The 17,877-nt window shown below is 36.0% G+C and overlaps 1 protein-coding gene across 1 annotated transcript; it reads left to right on the plus strand.

Annotated features, from left to right (window-relative positions):
* Positions 1-1,253: 1,253 nt before the first annotated feature.
* LOC111043913 lies at positions 1,254-14,354 on the plus strand. The gene is made up of 6 exons (XM_039434806.1): positions 1,254-1,414; positions 4,929-5,218; positions 6,359-6,518; positions 7,882-8,109; positions 10,961-11,271; positions 13,520-14,354. The coding sequence occupies exons 1-6, from the start codon at positions 1,394-1,396 to the stop codon at positions 13,659-13,661; spliced, it is 1,152 nt and encodes a 383-aa protein (XP_039290740.1). The 5' UTR covers positions 1,254-1,393; the 3' UTR covers positions 13,662-14,354.
* Positions 14,355-17,877: the final 3,523 nt, after the last annotated feature.

Below are 17,877 nucleotides of genomic sequence, written 5' to 3' on the forward strand. Positions count from 1 at the left end.
AGCCCAAACACCTGCAGTTCAGTTATCGATTGTATGAGTTTTTGATTAAAATGATTGACTGTCTAGGGCCGTCTTCAGAAGGAACGGAATTTTGAATTATAGAAGCCTATGATTTGACTTCCTGTTACTTTATTCCTACCTGTAACATTGAAGTTTGTATACCTGACGAGCATGTGCAACCCGCGCTCTGCAAGGGTAGGTTTGTAAAATACACATAGATTCAATAAGCTGCGTACAGACTTACGTTCCACGAACACACGCATTTCACTTCTCATCAGCTGATATATCTATATTTTTACAGAAACAGTAAGGTATAGTTATAATAAGCGTAGCATCAGCTGATGAAAATTGAAATGTTCGTGTTCGTGACGCTCAAGTCTGTACGCACCTTTAGATTGAATTAGGCCTATAGTTTTGAAGATCATGCTGGAAATTAAAAGTATCATCGTATCAAATTTACTTGTTAACAGTAGAAAAATTGATTGAAATATAGGGTGACTATAATAATATGTTATTTTGTCAAAACTACGTGGATATTTTTCAATGAAATAAAAAAAAAACTTTCGTTGAACTTGAACCCACCAATACTTGGAGTACCATTTGGTAGACAGATTATTCGATTGGGCTGTTATCTTTAGATAAACTTTGAATCACAAATTGATCTAATGAATTTGTTTTAATGGTTACCTGAATTAGAATTGATTCATAAGAATCAGGATAGGCCTATCATTCATCCTCGGTGAATTTAAAATCCTTATGCGTAATTTAAAATTAATCAGGTTTGGTAGTTCAGGAGTGTTGATGTGTCAAACATGTATTTCCTATCCCGTGCATGTTTATTTAAATTCTGTATTTTATCAATAGTATAGATTTGAGAGTGCACTGTAGCAGAATAAAAAACAATCCCAATTGCTGACACTATCAAGTACGGTACTATTTATAAATGCATAATTTTTATATGTACAGTACTGTACCTAGTCGTTTTGCTGAAAATAATGATTGATATGAGAATTTTAAAAGCAATTTGAAGGCTTATCTTGGTAAAGCAAAACACAATAATATTATGCTCAACAAGTATGCCTGTGTGCTTGACTGTCTCTGTTGATTGGCAATGGATTGTCAATGGGCTTGATCAACGTGGAAAAAACCTTGTACTTGATTGGGAAACAAAGAAACATTATTGAATCAAGCAACGGGATGTTTGTCTTATTTATAAGCTTGAATGCAAACCGGTAATCATAAACGCAATTATTTGATCCAGAGATTTACTTCCAGAAATTCTATTATTATTCACTTCAATTTCCATTCTGGTAGTAATGTACGACTTGATACGGTTAGTATTGTATGTTTAACTCTGTTAAAATTGTTTGTGTTTGGAATATACAAAATAGGAATGACATTACTCGAAAAACTGGTGAGTGATGAGTAGTATAATGTATTCATTTAGAGTTAAGATATGCGATTGACTAGCAATAAGATCTAAAGATCTCTTATTGATGAGAATGTTGTCATTTGCATTCAAACTCGTTCGGAAAAAATGGTCTGGAGTGAGCTGTAGCCTCATTAATCTCTCATTATCATCCGTCTCATTACCCATGCACAAGCCTAGAGCTCATTCAGGCATTGTCCTCAGCAAATAAATAAATAAATAGAATAATTACAAAAATTAAACTCGATTCATTGTCAACTATTTTTGATCTCACCTTCCGTTGATTTTATTACACTTCTACTATTATTCTTTGTTGCATATCCATACTTTTTCACTGTTAAATTTAAACTTGAATTTTACCAAAGTAAGTGCATTTTCACTTCAAAAGTTTTTTTTAAAATTCAAGTTTATTATTCCTTATTTGAGTAGAATTTGCTACAATTATTTCAAATTCAAACTTTGTTCATAGGTAGGCCTATACTTTCATGAAGTGTATGTGGAATATGATCATATAATAATAATAATATTCCTTATAATATTCTCTTTGAGTACGATGTTAAGATTACTTTAGCATAGTATATTAGTAATATCACAGCGTTTTTGTACTGTAATGGGGTTCACGCACAACATCACTCATAACGTTTTCTGCGTAGACTTGGATATTTTTTGTTGGATTCACTTGGTGGCAGACCTAGATGAATCTTGGCCTTGGGCAGACTCTCCACTTGGAGGTTTGAGGGTCTACTAGTAGTTCTGTGAACAGTAGACCTCGCGCAGTTATATACCACAGCCTCCTCACTGTCCATCAGAGTAAATCCTGCCTGTACGACGTGTCGGCGAGATATCGTTGTAAAAATGGCTGATGGCTGTTGTAGTTGGTGTATCAGAAAGTAATGCTAACATCAAAAGCTGATCTCCTTCAAACAACAGGTCAGCCCGAGTTGAAAGCAGAGAAAGGTCGAAAGAAAATACTTTGTTATTTTAGTTATTAGTTGTTTGCAATATTAATAGTGCTTTTAATAGTGCATAACAATAGCAATAACAATACGACAGCTGATTTTTTACCAAGTTACATTGAGATATTAATTGCATGCAATAATCCACTCGACAGCTGATTTATGATGAATAATTCTATAGTCTGATTTTTACGGTAATATTGACGTTCGAAGGAGACTCCTTTTCCTTTTGTATTATCCTTAAAATGAAAAATTTCCAAAAACATACATACGTCGACGTGAAATTCAAAAAGGAACATAACTGTCAAATTTCATGAAATCTATTGTCGCGTCTCGTAACATTGTGGAACATGAATGAATATAAACAAATAAACATAAAGAGAAATGCAAAACCGTCGACTTGAATCTTAGATCTCGGTCAATAACTCAACAATCGAACACACCAATTACAGGGCGTTTGGCAGGGATGATAGGCTGTTCAGCTCTGTGAAAGACGTCCTCCTATTGCTTGTCTGTGTTTTTGATAAGAAAATGACCCTCTCATTTTGAAACTAGCAGGTAACCCGTGCTTCGCAAGGGTCTATTTTAAAACTAAACAAATTGAAAATTTGACGTAATAAAATCTAGAAGAATTGAAAATAGGCCTATAAGAATCCTCGGTTGATTAAGAATTTATATGCAACATTTCAAGTAAATCAGTCCAGTAGTTCAGACGTGATGATGCGTCAAACATAATTTTCCTATCTTTTACACGTGTATACGTGTATAGGCTAAGCCAGTTCTTTCCTTCATTATAGTATATCAGGCAAATCAAATATAAACGGGATTTTTGTTCCTGAGCGCAAAGATGATAGATACATCGTGGAAGATGATAGATACATGGATTATATATCAGTATCTTTGAATTTTGAATAACTTTTGAAAGGTTTGAGATATTGGTGTGCTGTTTTCACCATACTTTCACCATATTTTCTCTTGAAATCCTGCATCGAAATCATGTATCATATGACCACCTTCCAATTTTTAAAAATGAGGTAGGATTAAAAATGGTTCAAAAATGGTGGACGAAATTTGGGTGGGACGGAAAACCTGTTTTTATTAATCGAATAGGATTCCCAATCATACCTATCTTCTAATTTCCCTTTTAAAAGAAATGTTCAGCTGCTTCCATACAACAACTGGAAGCATGATAAATTGAAAAGTTGACAAACTGAAAACTTAATTAATTTTTAATTTCGACCATATGATTTGGTGATTTTTAATTTTTTTTATGAAATCGTATGTACCATAATGGAATTTGAACATTAATTCTGAAAAATCTAGAAGGAAAATTGAAATTTGGGCTTCCAGGTGCACGAGATTGATATTCTTAGAATCTATGTGCAAAATTTGGAATCTAAATCATTCCCGTTTTTCCGGTATGCAATCCACAAGTTGACATGTTTTGATGCGAACAAACGAACACACGAACAAACACAACCCTACTCTCTCTTATTATATAGATTACAATAGAATCTCTTCTAAAAACTCTCGTTATTAAAACTAGTATATTTGAATCTGATATATTAAAGTTCAGACACAGTTTTCTCCCAATAACTACAGCCGAGAACAGATTAGGGTTGCTACCTTCGTAGAAGGCATAACACTGGCGAATGACAATGTTCATTGCACAATGAAAGTTCATTGCAGCCGCTTAATTGACCCATGGGCGTAGGCCTACTTTCCAATTGAAAAAGTTCGATTCAATTAGTTGAATTTGCAGCAGGCAGACTGGACCTCAAATACCGGCGGCTCAATGCTGATTCATGGGATTTGTTCACTAATTGATTAATGAAATGAGGGGTGTCGGGAGGGAACGGTTCACGAAACTCTTGTCCTATTCAGTGAGGGGTGCAGATGTAGGCTCGTGGAAAAATAGGTTTGTAAGTTTTGTAGTTTATTGATTTTTATTTTGTAGAATATTGATAAGAGGAAAAACAAGTGATCATTTTGGTAGTTTATTACTGTAATAAATTCAATATGAATCAAGTGTCATTTTAAAATGATCTCTTATACTTCAATTAAAATTGAGAATCCAAGTAAATTGAAACCCTATTACGGTCTTTTAAAATGTTATCTAAATTTTGGAGAGAAATAGTACAATGTGTATCCTTGGTTTTTCTCTCCCAATCTCCCAATAAAGAAATAAAATGAAATAAAGTAACCTTCTTAACTCTTTTTTTCACACAACATGTTAGGAACTTTCAAGTCATTTTCAATGGATTCACATTTGAAATTTAAATTACTTCAAAGTTCAAAACATGATGTGTGAGAATAAAAATGGATGTTATTTTCAATTTTTATGTACATATTACTAGCCCTAAACAGGAAAGTGAATATCTGGGATACTGTATTCTCACATACTCATATCATTTGATTCGCGAGACAAATAAAAGCTTGGCAATAGAAAAAAGGTTAAAAGATATCCCATCACTAATAGTAGTTTTTAATTTAAACTGAGTTTAAATTCATAATCAATTTGAGTCGTTTTCTTCTATTTTTAGCACAATCTGGGCAACCCACGTAGAAATTTGAACTACCTGTCCTATTTATGTAGAAGTATCGAGACTCGTAGTACAACTATTCTCACAGGCTTCCTGATTATATTCGTGATTACCACCATAACTGAGATGATACTTCTTGTGGGAGACGGAGAGCATGCGTCAGTTGCACACTTGAACTTGTCTCCGAGATCTGACACATTCTCGGCAACATCGTTACATTCAAAGGCAACATTACAACCACCCAGATTGAAACCCACAAGTGGGTCTTGGCAGAAAGTATGGGGAACACGGTAATAATGAAGATTCAATATTCTATTTACTCATAAAAAATTATTCAGTTGCTTGATGGTAGTTATATTTATTTAATATTCAACGAGTAAAAGTAGGCTACCAGGTTGTAAATAAAAAACTGTGCCATTCCTGATCACACGACTCTATAGATAATAGACCTACTATTTTGAAAAAAGTAAAAATCATAGAACCAATTTGTTACAACCACCTTGTGAAAATAAAATTCACGCTAGACACAGATATTTTGTGAAATTTTACTCAGTTAACTGACAAACACTTTATTTTCTGAATGGTTCATACAATCATAATTATATATTTTTTCAATTGATGCCCATATAAGCTTTCTGCCTGTGCGTGGGTGATTTTGATGAGACGATCGAACGTCCATGCCACCGGCGGGACTCGAACCCAGGATCCAGGCGATGCTAGCAGACTACCCGGCCGTAGATTGTTATAATCCTTGAGTTTTTTTTTATAGTTAAAGTGTACTTAATTGTACATAGAAAGAAAACAGAGAGGACTATACTCCGTACAAAATTACTTTGGACTTGGTAGGGACATACGCAGCAGAGAAGGCATAAAGAGGTAGGGATACAACGGCGGAGAAGTTCTGAACCGGTCAGCATTCTCTAATTTTTAGTGAATATTCAAGCGCTCATGTTAAACTTACGGAGTTTCCATTCTGGAAGCATTCAGTCGACTGACTAATAGAAAAATTGGCAACTGCGCTTCTACCTATGACTCTATCCATCAATGTAATTGGCTGACTTCCATCCATTTCTCTGTGCCGCATATTCCTCCAAGTCAGAAGTAATTTTGTTGGAAAATCACATCATAATATTGTAATAAAAATAGTTGAATATTTAATATAAATTCTATTTGATATAGCCGCCTAGGTTGGTCTAGTGGTCTGGAGCGTTACAAACTTCAGTCTGTTAGCACCGCTTTGTTTTCTTGGGTTTAAACTCCCGAACTCCCGCCAGTGGCATGGAAGTTTGTTCATCTTATCAAATCATGCACTTTCCATTACACACGAACTTTTCATTACAAAAAGCTTATGTGTGCATGATCCTCAATAAAAAACATTACAGTGTATACAATATTGGAATTTGACTTGAAAACGGCTCCAATTGTTTCAGTGAAAAGTTTTTCGTTTTCTCCGCTTACTACGAAGCAAGAGAAGCGGAAAAGAAATTGAGAATTATTGCTGTTGCAAAACTTGACAACACAGACGATGTTTGGTGCCGAATGTGGTCTGTCAGTGGCTCTCATGTGGCCACTGAAAGGGCTCAATTGCAGGTCAGCATGAATATTTTCTGAAAAATTAATTTTTTTATTAATACCAACTTCAAGCTTCAATCAAATAGAAAGTTGAAACTGAGATGGTAAAATAAAATGGACCTTGGGAACCTCAAACCATAGGCATCACATGAGGACATAAACTAAAGCTTAGACTTTTCATAAAACGATATTAAGTCATACTAACATGAAGCTCCAATCGAATCAAAAGTTTAAAGTGAAATTGTAAAATAATATGGATCTTGGGACCTTGGTGTGGCACAGGGGGAGATATCCTCTAGTTTACGGAAAAAAATAAAAAATTGTGCTGAGCATCAGTAGGCCTACTGTTAGCTTCTGATCATATATTAATCAATCCAATTATGAATACAGCCCAGGGTTGTTGTTTTAATCAGTTACGAAATACTGCTTGAACGTGTCTAGGAATATTGTTATGTTCACAAGAAAAATGGCAGGTTTTATACAGATGCATCATATTAAATTTAATTTTATTCTCACAACTTCAAATCATACAATAATGATTGGTAGAAAACAAAAGGCTCAGCCCTATGATATTTTTAAATAGAACATTTCAATATGATAATATATAATGTACAATAATAAAAATAATAGTGATATAATTATCATAGTGGGATTTACAGTCTGTACAAAAAAGAATGACCCAATTTTAAATAGCTATATTTATTAGGAAGAGGGGCTGAACACTAAAAAATTGCATACTCAAATACTAACAAAATATTGGAGTTTACGAAAATGCATCATAAATGTTTAATATGTCCTCCATTGGCTGCGGACGACATCTAGTCTGTAGCTTAATTCATCCCAAACTGAGCGTAAGGTGTCTTCTGTCACTGAGGCTACAGCCGCTGATATTCGGGTTTTCAGTTCATCAATGTCACGAGGTAAGGGAGGAACGTAAACATGTTGTTTAACATATCCCCACAGAAAAAATGGCATGGTGTTATGTCAGGGAACCTAGGATGCCGAGAGTGTAAAGTTTGGTCTCGCGGTCCTTTACGCCAACGTTGAGGCAAGTTCTTACATATCGTCCGTGCAGCCAATGGAGGACATATTGAACATTTATGATGCATTTTCGTAAACTCCAATATTTTGTTAGTATTTTAGCATGCAATTTGTTAGTGTTAAGTGAAGTGTCAAGTTAGTTGTGTTAGTTAGTTGTGTTAAGTTAGTTGTGTTAGTTGTGTTAAGTTAGTGTTATTGAAAACTTATCAAAAAAAGGGTGCTATTTGTTAGTGTTAATCCCTTCTTTCTAATAAATATGGCTATTTAAAATCGGGTCGGGTCATTCTTTTTTGTATATACTGTATTATCAATAACTTCTTGACCTTTTGAAAATCCACAGGCCATAAGAGAACACTGGAATCTAACGTACAGTGCGTTTTATGTGTTTTGTCCTTTGAATGGAATCGAAACTGTGCCTCACTCTGTATCCTTAGTGAATAATCCGTACCGCCTCATACCTTGCACCAATCGGCTTTTTGTACATAATAATTTGAAGAAAGGAAACAATAAGCCCAACGACATAACGATGGCAATCTGTGTCAAGCCACTGCATCACTACTATGATAACGTGAGTAGGTACAGTACTAGAATCATGATAGATGTAAGCGGAAAGGTCCTCTGTTAGTCAAATGTCACTTCAAATTTTTTTCAAAACTTGAGATTTTTTTTAAAATGTGCTTGACATTAGTGCCTACAGATTTCAGGACTTGAAAATGTTTACATTCACAATTTTTTGTTTATAGAGTTTAGTATCTAGGTGAACGATACCCACATGACTATACCCACTTGAGCGTGAGTGATAAAATGTGATTATGATACATGAATGAATGATAAAATCTATCACTGGGTGGGATTTGAAGCCACGGCTGTTCGGTGATCAGTTATCAATTTATCAAAGATTGAGAAAGCCCCACTCGAGACTCGACTTCTTCTTCTCTTCTTCTTCTTCTTCTTCTCCTTCTTCTCCTTTTTCTTCTTCTTCTTCTTCTCTTCTTCTTCTTCTTCTCTTCTCTTCTTCTTCTTTCTTCTTCTTCTTTCTTCTTCTTCTTCTTCTTCTTCTTCTTCTTCTCTTCTTCTTCTTCTTCTTCTTCTTCTTCTCTTCTTCTTCTTCTTCTTCTTCTTCTTCTTCTTCTCCTTCTTCTCCTTTTTCTTCTTCTTCTTCTTCTTCTTCTTCTTCTTCTTCATATAACTGAAACTTTGAATCATATTTATTATTATTACTACAGGGTGCGGCAGCGAAACTCCTTTTTCAAAAGTGAATAGAACTCTTTGTATGGATCAGAAAGTTTGTATTCATTTTTTGTAATGTAGACTAATTTTAAGTTTTGTTTCAATTATTTTTGAATATCAAATCGGGTAGATGGAGTCCCCAATTCTCTACACACTGAGTAAACCGATTTCTGGCGTTTGTCATGACTCCTGCCAGCATTGCAGGCGTTATGTTAACAATTTCTTCCCAGATCTTCAAATCTTGTAGGGTCCTTGAACGCGTCACTCAAACAAATGATTTCAAAAACCCACTTGCAGTTTGTCTGAACGTAGTTCAGACGTTTGTCACACGTAACAATTGATTCTCGCTTCAGGACGGTAGCCAAACGGGCTAAATTATAGCGATTTCGAAATGCCCACTGGGTTGTGATGAAAAAACATCCGCTCCAAAAATTATTAAGGCTTCAGAGTTGAAAAATCGTGTTCAGCGACCGAAAATACATAAGATAGCGTTCCTGAAATACATAATTTGAATGCATAGACTAGTATGAGCGATGCGATAGACAGGCCATTACGCGCATTAATCATGGGGGAGGACGCGCCCGCAGTGTAACAGTGCTACTTATCCCCCTCCCACCGCCGCATCTATGATCGTAACCCCCAAACTATATATATCATTGGATTAGCAAGAAACGGCCTACAATGTTTATTGGAGCCTTTTTCCTCTAATCGGCTAATTACTTGAATATTCCAGAAATAACAAAAGTCCATAATAAAAAAATACATTTTTCGAGATATTTTATTTTTTACGGAAACTATGCGGTTTATCGCAGAAATGTATAGGACCACGTTGAAAGCCAGTTATGTTTTCATAATATTGAGAAAAAATTAAAAGCTGTATTATGAATAGTAACTGCAGGACAGGCGATTTTATAAACGCTCGTTTTTCACAACTTACCCCCCTCCCCCCCAAGCTGTCGACCACCCTGGTACGTGACGACATCGAGTTTCATATACACTAAAGACCCCCTAACAATAATCCGGAGTCAAATTCTCTGCCTCTCTCATGTATGCTCAATGTAAGCCAGCGCCTGGACTATATGGCGATTGAACATGTAGGGAAGAAAACTTTATGATCTGACCTCTCTAACGAGACCAAATTTGCTCTACTACGACATCAGCTGACTGAATGGCGTTCACTTTAAAAAAGGAAGTTTTGCTGCCGCACCCGGTATATCAGTATTAGTAAATCAATCACAGCCATTACTGTTTGTTCCCTGGAATCATTATAATGTAAATACATATATTCCATGGTCTTGATATGGAGAGGTATCAGAACATTAACTGTTTCTATAAGTGATGGACTGGTGCTGAGTTCATGGTGCAGATTTTCTAATTGAATTGGGTAAAAGAAAGGAGACGGGGCCGCCGAAAGCAGTGGATGAACAGGTAGAAGTTCTAGTGACCCTTCAGTGGTCGCCTATTGTTAATGAGTTTCGACATTTTCGTGGTCTATTGTTAAGTATTCCACCCCAAGGAATAAATTGGTGGCCCAGTCTGATTACTTAAAGGCATTTTCAGCTGTAAACCAGTGGTAGCCTACAGTGATTGGATAAACACACACATTATAAGTACAAATTTAGTCAAACTAGGAACGTATTATTTTTTATAAAGATTTTTTAAGAAGACTTGTGCCACGAACACACGCCGTACGTTTTCCATAAGCTGATGCTATAATTATAATAGTCTACTATTATATACATTAAATTGAATTATTTGATAAAAATAAATAATATAATACGCATATCATCAGCTGATGAATAGCGCACGTAGTGTGTAACCACGAATTGTATGTAACTCAAGTTAGTCTGTACACATCTTGTGAGCAAGTTGAGTTTCATCAAAATGAACCATTAGAAATAATTGAATAACAAGTACTTGTACACTGATCTAGATTCAATAATAAAAGTAAGAATACAAGTAATAGGTAAGGTGGAAAGTAATAGATGAGTCCCTACCAGCTAAAACTGCTTTCAAGAAAGGGCCACTCCGACCACTCCGACCACTAATGAGGGTAATGAAGCGGATTCAGAGGACATTAGAGTGTGATAGTCGAGAGTTGAAGGATGAACCTTTTTTGGAACAATAGCCCAGTGTACAGGTAGCGCGGCCCCATCTCCTTTCTTTAACCCATTGAATTTCGCCAACAGACAATGGTGTTGCTGCAGTTCCTCGAATACTACCAGCTGCTAGGCGTGAGTCACGTGTTGCTGTACAATGACACCAGCAGTGCTGCGACCTCGTGCCTGTTGAAGGACTACGAGCGACGGGGTGTGGTGAGTGTGCTGCCCTGGCAGAGGCTGGATGTCGGGTCGCAGACGGAGATTCGCACCGGAGGCATGTTGGCTGCACTCAACGACTGTCTGCACCGCACCACACATCGATTCACACACGTCGCCATGTTGGATTTCGACGAGTTGATTGTTCCCCGGCACCATCATACACTGCAGGATTTGTTAAGGTTGGTATCAGTAGCCTTTTTCACGTGGATAATGTATTATAGGATTTTATAGTTTGTAATAAATAAGTACTGAAACTGAAAATAATGAACTGATTGATACTGTCCTATGCCTAACAAGATGTAATTAATGTTTTTATTGACAATACTCTTTGTTTAAACCAAATTATTGAGTTAATAAATTCATTTATTTATTAATTATTCAACAGACTGTATACACGTAACTTATGTATGAATTTTGCATCAATTGATTAGTTGCGCTTTTTACTTTAAAAGTAGGCATATACATTGAAAATTAAAAACTGTATATGAATCACATACACGTGATAACAGTTATTACTTTCCTTGCCCTATTACCATAGGTAAGGAAAGTATCGCTTTCGTGAAGAAATGGACTTTTTAACCTCCTTCTCGTGCATGAGGTAGGGTAGGTAGGTAGAGCAGTTTATAAAAAGAACACATAGTCGAGATATTTCATCTGTAGAACAGCTGTTTCGACGACTTTAGAAAAAATCATCGAATTTCACAATTTACACAAACGAAAAAGAACTCTGAAAACAATAATTATATATACACATATACAGTAGTTTGATCGTAGTTTCAAATAAATGATACCGCCAATCGTCATTATGTTTTTCCCCTAAATTATGCTCCTTTGAGAATGAGGCTTACAGTTCAATGAGCGAGGAAAGTTGTGTGAGTGTACCACACCAGATTTTATTACATTTGCATTGCATGAAGTTCAAATCAATTGATCAGTTGCTCTTTCTTACTTGGAAAGTGTGAATCAGATATTAGTAGGTAGGTGTAAGTAAGTTACAGTATGCATCATATTACTTAACAGATATTACATTACTTATTAGTATTTATTACATATCTTAAGCCGTGTCCACACTGAACAAATGTACGACAAACAAGTTTGCTGAAACAGTTTGGTCAAATTTTGCTTGCCCATAGCCAGTGTGGATGCGTCACCAAGCAAAATATTTGTATGTAGGGAGAACAGGTTTTATGTTTTACAGCAAACACTGAAAATGATTGCAAAAACAGTACTTTTTTGTTCGACAAACAATGATTGTCCAAACTTTTTAAAATGTTTGTCCCTGAGCTCCTCAACAAACATGTTTGCCGAGCATGTATGTCGAACAGTGTGGACACGGCTTTAGTCAATACTTTGGCAGTGAGTTTATTATTAGGTTTGCACTGAAATTTGAAGAATCTGAACTCCTTTTTTATTTCAATCACGTGAATGCTAATAATTGTCGATAAACAATAACACACTTATAAAGTTGAGAGATGGAGAATACACGCTTTAGATCCTAGTCGTTCAATTTACACTGGACTAATTTAGTTATTTCACTTTCGAAAGCGCAAAATTATGGATTGGAAGGAGAGTCAGCTACTTATAATAAGGGCCTTTAAATAAGAGCTAGGCTAAACCTAGCTCCGCAGTGCAGGCTGGATGCTTGTCTGACTCGGACTAGGCGCTGAGACAGCAAATAATAGCAGTGTTGGTGAGAATGCAAACCGCAGTAACATCTTCCACCCAGCAATGGTCGGCGTAGTTCCGCCTAGCGGACAGACGAAAGATCAATCTAGTCGGTTATTTGGTCCCTCCAGCCAGGCTCAGCCAAGCAGCCGAGACAAATAGAACAATGGAGAGGCGGTCTTATTCGCGTTCATCAGCAGTTTTATTTCTCACGATTATTTTGATTTTTGTGTTACCTATAATCAATAATAACTCCAGCCACCAGTAAAAAGTTTCCAGAAACGTGGTGTACCACCATATTAATGACTTTTCATAATGCTTTTTAATTATTTAAAAACATTGTTGACATTCTGAGCCTTCAGGCTAAACTTGGGGTCGCTAAGAACGAATCTGCAATCAGAATTTCTCTATCACGAAAAATAATGAAAAAAACCAGCTGTTGATCTTCCGGCAACCGTTATCAGTCATCCTGCAATGCGGCCGAAACACTTCCAAGCCAGACACCCATCTCAAATGACAACAACGCCAAGCTGTGAGAAACCATCCTGCACTGCGGCGCTAGATTTAGAAGATAAACTTCAAACTGTTAGCACTGATTGAATGGGAAGTATTGATATTATATGGAATGCTAACACTTCATAGTAAATCTCACTATAGTCATAATAACGCCTATAGTTCATATTGAATAGAAAAGACAACATCAAACTTGGTAATCACAATTATTTTATGAAGCGGTAGTTTAATTGTATCACTTTTTTCTAGATGGATTGATCCGTCTCCTGAAAAGAGCAAAATCGGCTCCTACGTAATACAAAACGCATTCTTCTACCTGCAATGGCCAGACGGAGTGAAAGGGATATCTTCGAGAAAAGACTGCTGGCCTTATCGAAAACACGTCGCTTGATCGAGTTGCATCCACACCATAATCGCTCGAAATTCATTTTGAAGCCGGAATTCACTTTGGAAGTTGGCAATCATTTTGTCTATGAACATGTGCGGGAATACGGTGAAATGAATGTTACTGAAAAGGAAGCTATCATGCACCATTACAGAGTATGTGAGTTTGGGAGTGATGATTGTGTAGAACAGGCCTCAATCACTGACACAACCGTCTACCGATATCGTACACCGTTGAAAAACAATGTGAAAAAGAGATGGAATGAACTGAAAAGAAAGTGCCCACTTCCTGATTTGTATAAATTGAGTGATTTATTATGAGATACTGCTGAACGTTCTCCAGAAATCTTAGCATAAAAAGTTAAAAGTACCAGACATCTTAGCACAAAAAGTTAGAAGTATAGAGTCAGTTGACACACTGTTCTGTTGTTAACTTGATATTCATTATTTTATCGAATAACAATGACACACTATCACGAACAACCATCAAACATAGCCTCAAACTTAACTGTGGTAAACACACCTAAAAAGCTGTGGTTTGGTTTGTAACAACAGCTGACCTTAAAAATTAGCGTCAACTGACTTATGGGCCACTCTGTATTTAAGGTAGACTACTGTAGACCCAATATCCATGAAACATCATCAAATAATATTATTGAAGCTGGATTCACACATATCTGTGACCGGCACAGTGAGAATATTAACCGGTCAAGCTTTGAAGCTTTGCATATGTGTAATTTAATCAGAAGGATTCATTAATATTAATTTTCATTGTTATTATTATTATTATTATTATTATTATATTGGTGTATTGTATTATTACAAATTATTGTATTATGATTTTTTCTGACAAATAAAATCATTATTTCATTAGACCCATAAATTATATTGAGGCTTAAGTTTAACTTTACTTATCACTTGACTTAACCCCATGAGTTATATTAATTTTCTCAGCCGTGCTGAGTGGAAACAGTCCAATCAGAACTCATGGAAATTATATTTTCATATTGCCGGTCACTCATGTGGGAATCCAGCTTAATAGCATAAAATCATAAATCATAGCATAATATTCTATAGTGAGACCACGTTATAATGGCAGTGCTTGTTTGGCAAAGTGCTGTGCTGGTCTATCATTCAACAAAGCGGATAGCGCTATCTCTTTCTCGTTTTGATCTGTTGCCAGATCGGTTTGTAACAATATAGTTAATTGACAAAATATTCATCTTGATTATGAAAATTCATTATGTTGTAATTATTAAAAAATATAATTTCTTGCTTGATAAAATATAATTGATTATTTTAAACGAGAATGGACAGTTAATATTACATCATTAAACCGGTATCAGTTACCCTCCATAGAAGGCATTGACAAGACAGAGAGAGGATCGGCAACGTTGTTCTCCTATCTCCTCCACTGCCATTGTAACGTGGACCTCACTATAGTTGATATATTTTCAGACTGAAAATGAGTCTTAAGATTGTTGAAATGAAAACATTCCTTGTTGCCTCTTTGGTACACGTTATTTTAAAAATTCAGAAGAGAAATAATTGATTATTGAAATTTTGGGCTGAGCCTGTTGTTTTCTCCACAATCATTGTATGAATTCTCTTGTATGAATTAATCAATAAAATAAGTTTCATTGTATTTATTTTCAAGCTCTGATTATAATTCAATCATTTTATAATGTGAATTCACTATATCCTTCACTTATCATTATCCTTTTCCTATAATTAAATTTATAATTCAGGATTATAATAAATTCACTTTCATCACTACTACTATTATTATTGGGATAAAATAGAAAGCTAATTGGAATCATTATAATGAGTCAATAATTTGATGACTATCAATGACTTCGATAATTTATAATAAAAATGGATAACTTTAACTTTTAATGGATAACTCATCTAGTGTGTTAAGCCCTGCACACACTCATCGATTTTGTTTGTACGATATTTTGCCATCCTTATGATTTTCCTATCAGATTAAACGGAACTTGACAGAAATCATCTGTTTGAAATCATCTTTTCAATTTAATAGAATTTATAAGGACGGCAAAATATCGTACGAACAAAAATCGATAATATGTGTGTAGCTAGCCCAATTCATAGGATCGGTGACATAAATAAGTTGTACGATAGCCGTGTACTGTAGAAAGTGAGCACATCTTCTGGAGCCAAAGACGATAACAGAAATTTTGATTAACAACTACAGTCTAGTGTTATTTTTGCCGTCGTTTTTTCCACAAAGCCCAGTTTGATCAATTTTGAAGCGAGTCGTTTGAATCACAAATGCGCCGGGGATTGTTATGGCTGCGCTGATAAAAAGCTTCTTATCCAAGACGGACTCGTCCTTTATGCTTATCAGTCCAGAGTCAGAAGCTTATTGAATGGAAGAGTGAAGCAACCGCAGCTCAGTTGTAAGAAAGAGTCTTCTCTCTTCTTTTCTTCGCTGCTCCACTGTTTCTTTCTTTCTTATCTCTTCTTCTACATCTCATACTTCTTCCTCTCTCCGTTGACTTTAATTCTTTCACCACTCTATTCCCTTCTCTGTTTATCATCCACGTCTCTTGCTCATCCTCACCTTATCTCACGTCTTCTGTCATCGCGTTACATCATATTTTTCCAAATATAACTTAATCATAATTATAATTTTCGTCATCTTCTCTTCATCTTCTTCTATAATTCTGTCCATTTCTTCTATGGACTTATTACTCTTTCTCAAACAAATGTGCTCTATTATTTCGAGTATCTTATCCTTTCCCTTCTTTCCTCTTTTTTCTCAAAATTTTCCACAGCAGTATAAGGAATTTGACATTTCTGATCTGTTGGGTTTTTTTTTTGCTTTTTCAAATTTAAACATCTCCTATCTGTGTTGTTTCTTTTATCCATCCCTTACCTAAACATTTTTCATTTCAATATCTGTAATTTTACTCATACTTATTTTGCTTTTACTACTCTTGAAGTTCTCCCAGCTTTCAACAAAATAATCGAGCCTCCTATCTCCCATATACATCTTGCACTATGACTCTTCCTGTTCCATCTGTTTAACATTATTATCTAAGAGCCCCATTTCCTTGCTTGCCGTTTTCCGATTTCTCCTTTTTCAGTTATAATAGTTCTTTATCTTCTTCTTCCTTTGCTTTTACGTGTATATATGTATACGAATAATTTTGTTTTTCCTTTGTTTCCACCACCTTCCCTTGTTTCTGCACGTCATCATGCTTCCCTCTTCTCCATTCTTTTTTATTCTATCCTTCCTTTTCTATAAATTTTTTCTCTTGCTGTTTACCCTTCTTCACATTGTACACATTCATTTTCTTCTCCACCTTTTTTTGATTTCCTTTTTTCCATATCCTTCTCCTTCTTTTCATCTTCTTGTCCCTCTTTTCATCTTCTCCTATTCCCCATCTCCTCAGTATAACCTCGTATTCCCTTCTCATCTTTTACAACAATCTAAGACAAGCGTCGTTATTTTCTTTGTCTTTCTTCTTTCTTTGTGTGTGTTGATGTATGGATGAGGGGGGATTGGTTTCTGCCCTTTCTTATGGCAGTCACATGAACTAAAAGAAGGAGGAGGAGGAGGAGGAGGAGGAGGAGGAGTAGTAGGAGGAGGAGAAGGAGAAGGAGAAGGAGAGGAGGGGTTGGATGAGGAGGAGGTTGAGGAGGAGGAGGAGGAGCAGAAGAATAAGGAGGAGGAGGAGTTGGAGGAGGAGGTGTTGGTAGAGGATGAGAAGGAGATGGTGGTGGAAGAGTAGGTGGAGGAGGAGAAGGAGGAAGAGGAGGAAAAGATGGAGGAGGAGGAGGTGGAGGAGTTGGATGAGGAGGTGTTGGTGGAGGAGGAGGTGGAGGTGTTGAAGGAGGAGGAAGGATGGAGGAGAGTGAGTAGGAGCTGGTGGATGAATAAGAAGGGGAGTGAAATAGCGACCAACCGATGGAAAAAGCCGGAAACGCGGCTTCATTTGAATGACTTGCACCCAACTTCTATTCGTCCTAAGTATCGCTTCGACGAGCTACTTCCTTCTCCTTCAACTTCTTCATTCACTTTTTCTTCAACTTCTTCATTCACTTTTTCTTCAACTTCTCCATTCACTATTACTTCATTTTCCAAATTTGAACTTTTTGTCTCCTCCTGCTTCGTATCTTTCATCGTATTCTCCTAACTTCTCCATCATCCTATTTTCCAACCATTACTACCACACTTTTTCCTCCCACCCCCACCT

The sequence above is a fragment of the Nilaparvata lugens genome, chromosome 8, assembly GCF_014356525.2.
Source record: "Nilaparvata lugens isolate BPH chromosome 8, ASM1435652v1, whole genome shotgun sequence".
Lineage (NCBI taxonomy): Eukaryota > Metazoa > Arthropoda > Insecta > Hemiptera > Delphacidae > Nilaparvata > Nilaparvata lugens.

What these genes read in the sequence shown, in the direction of transcription:
- LOC111043913 (XM_039434806.1), top strand. Translation starts at nt 1,394, where the DNA reads ATGACATTACTCGAAAAACTG. An exon ending in CAGAAAGTATGGGGAACACG is followed by an intron (nt 5,219 to 6,358) that starts GTAATAATGAAG and finishes CAATTGTTTCAG; the next exon opens with TGAAAAGTTTTTCGTTTTCT. An exon ending in CTGAAAGGGCTCAATTGCAG is followed by an intron (nt 6,519 to 7,881) that starts GTCAGCATGAAT and finishes GAAAATCCACAG; the next exon opens with GCCATAAGAGAACACTGGAA.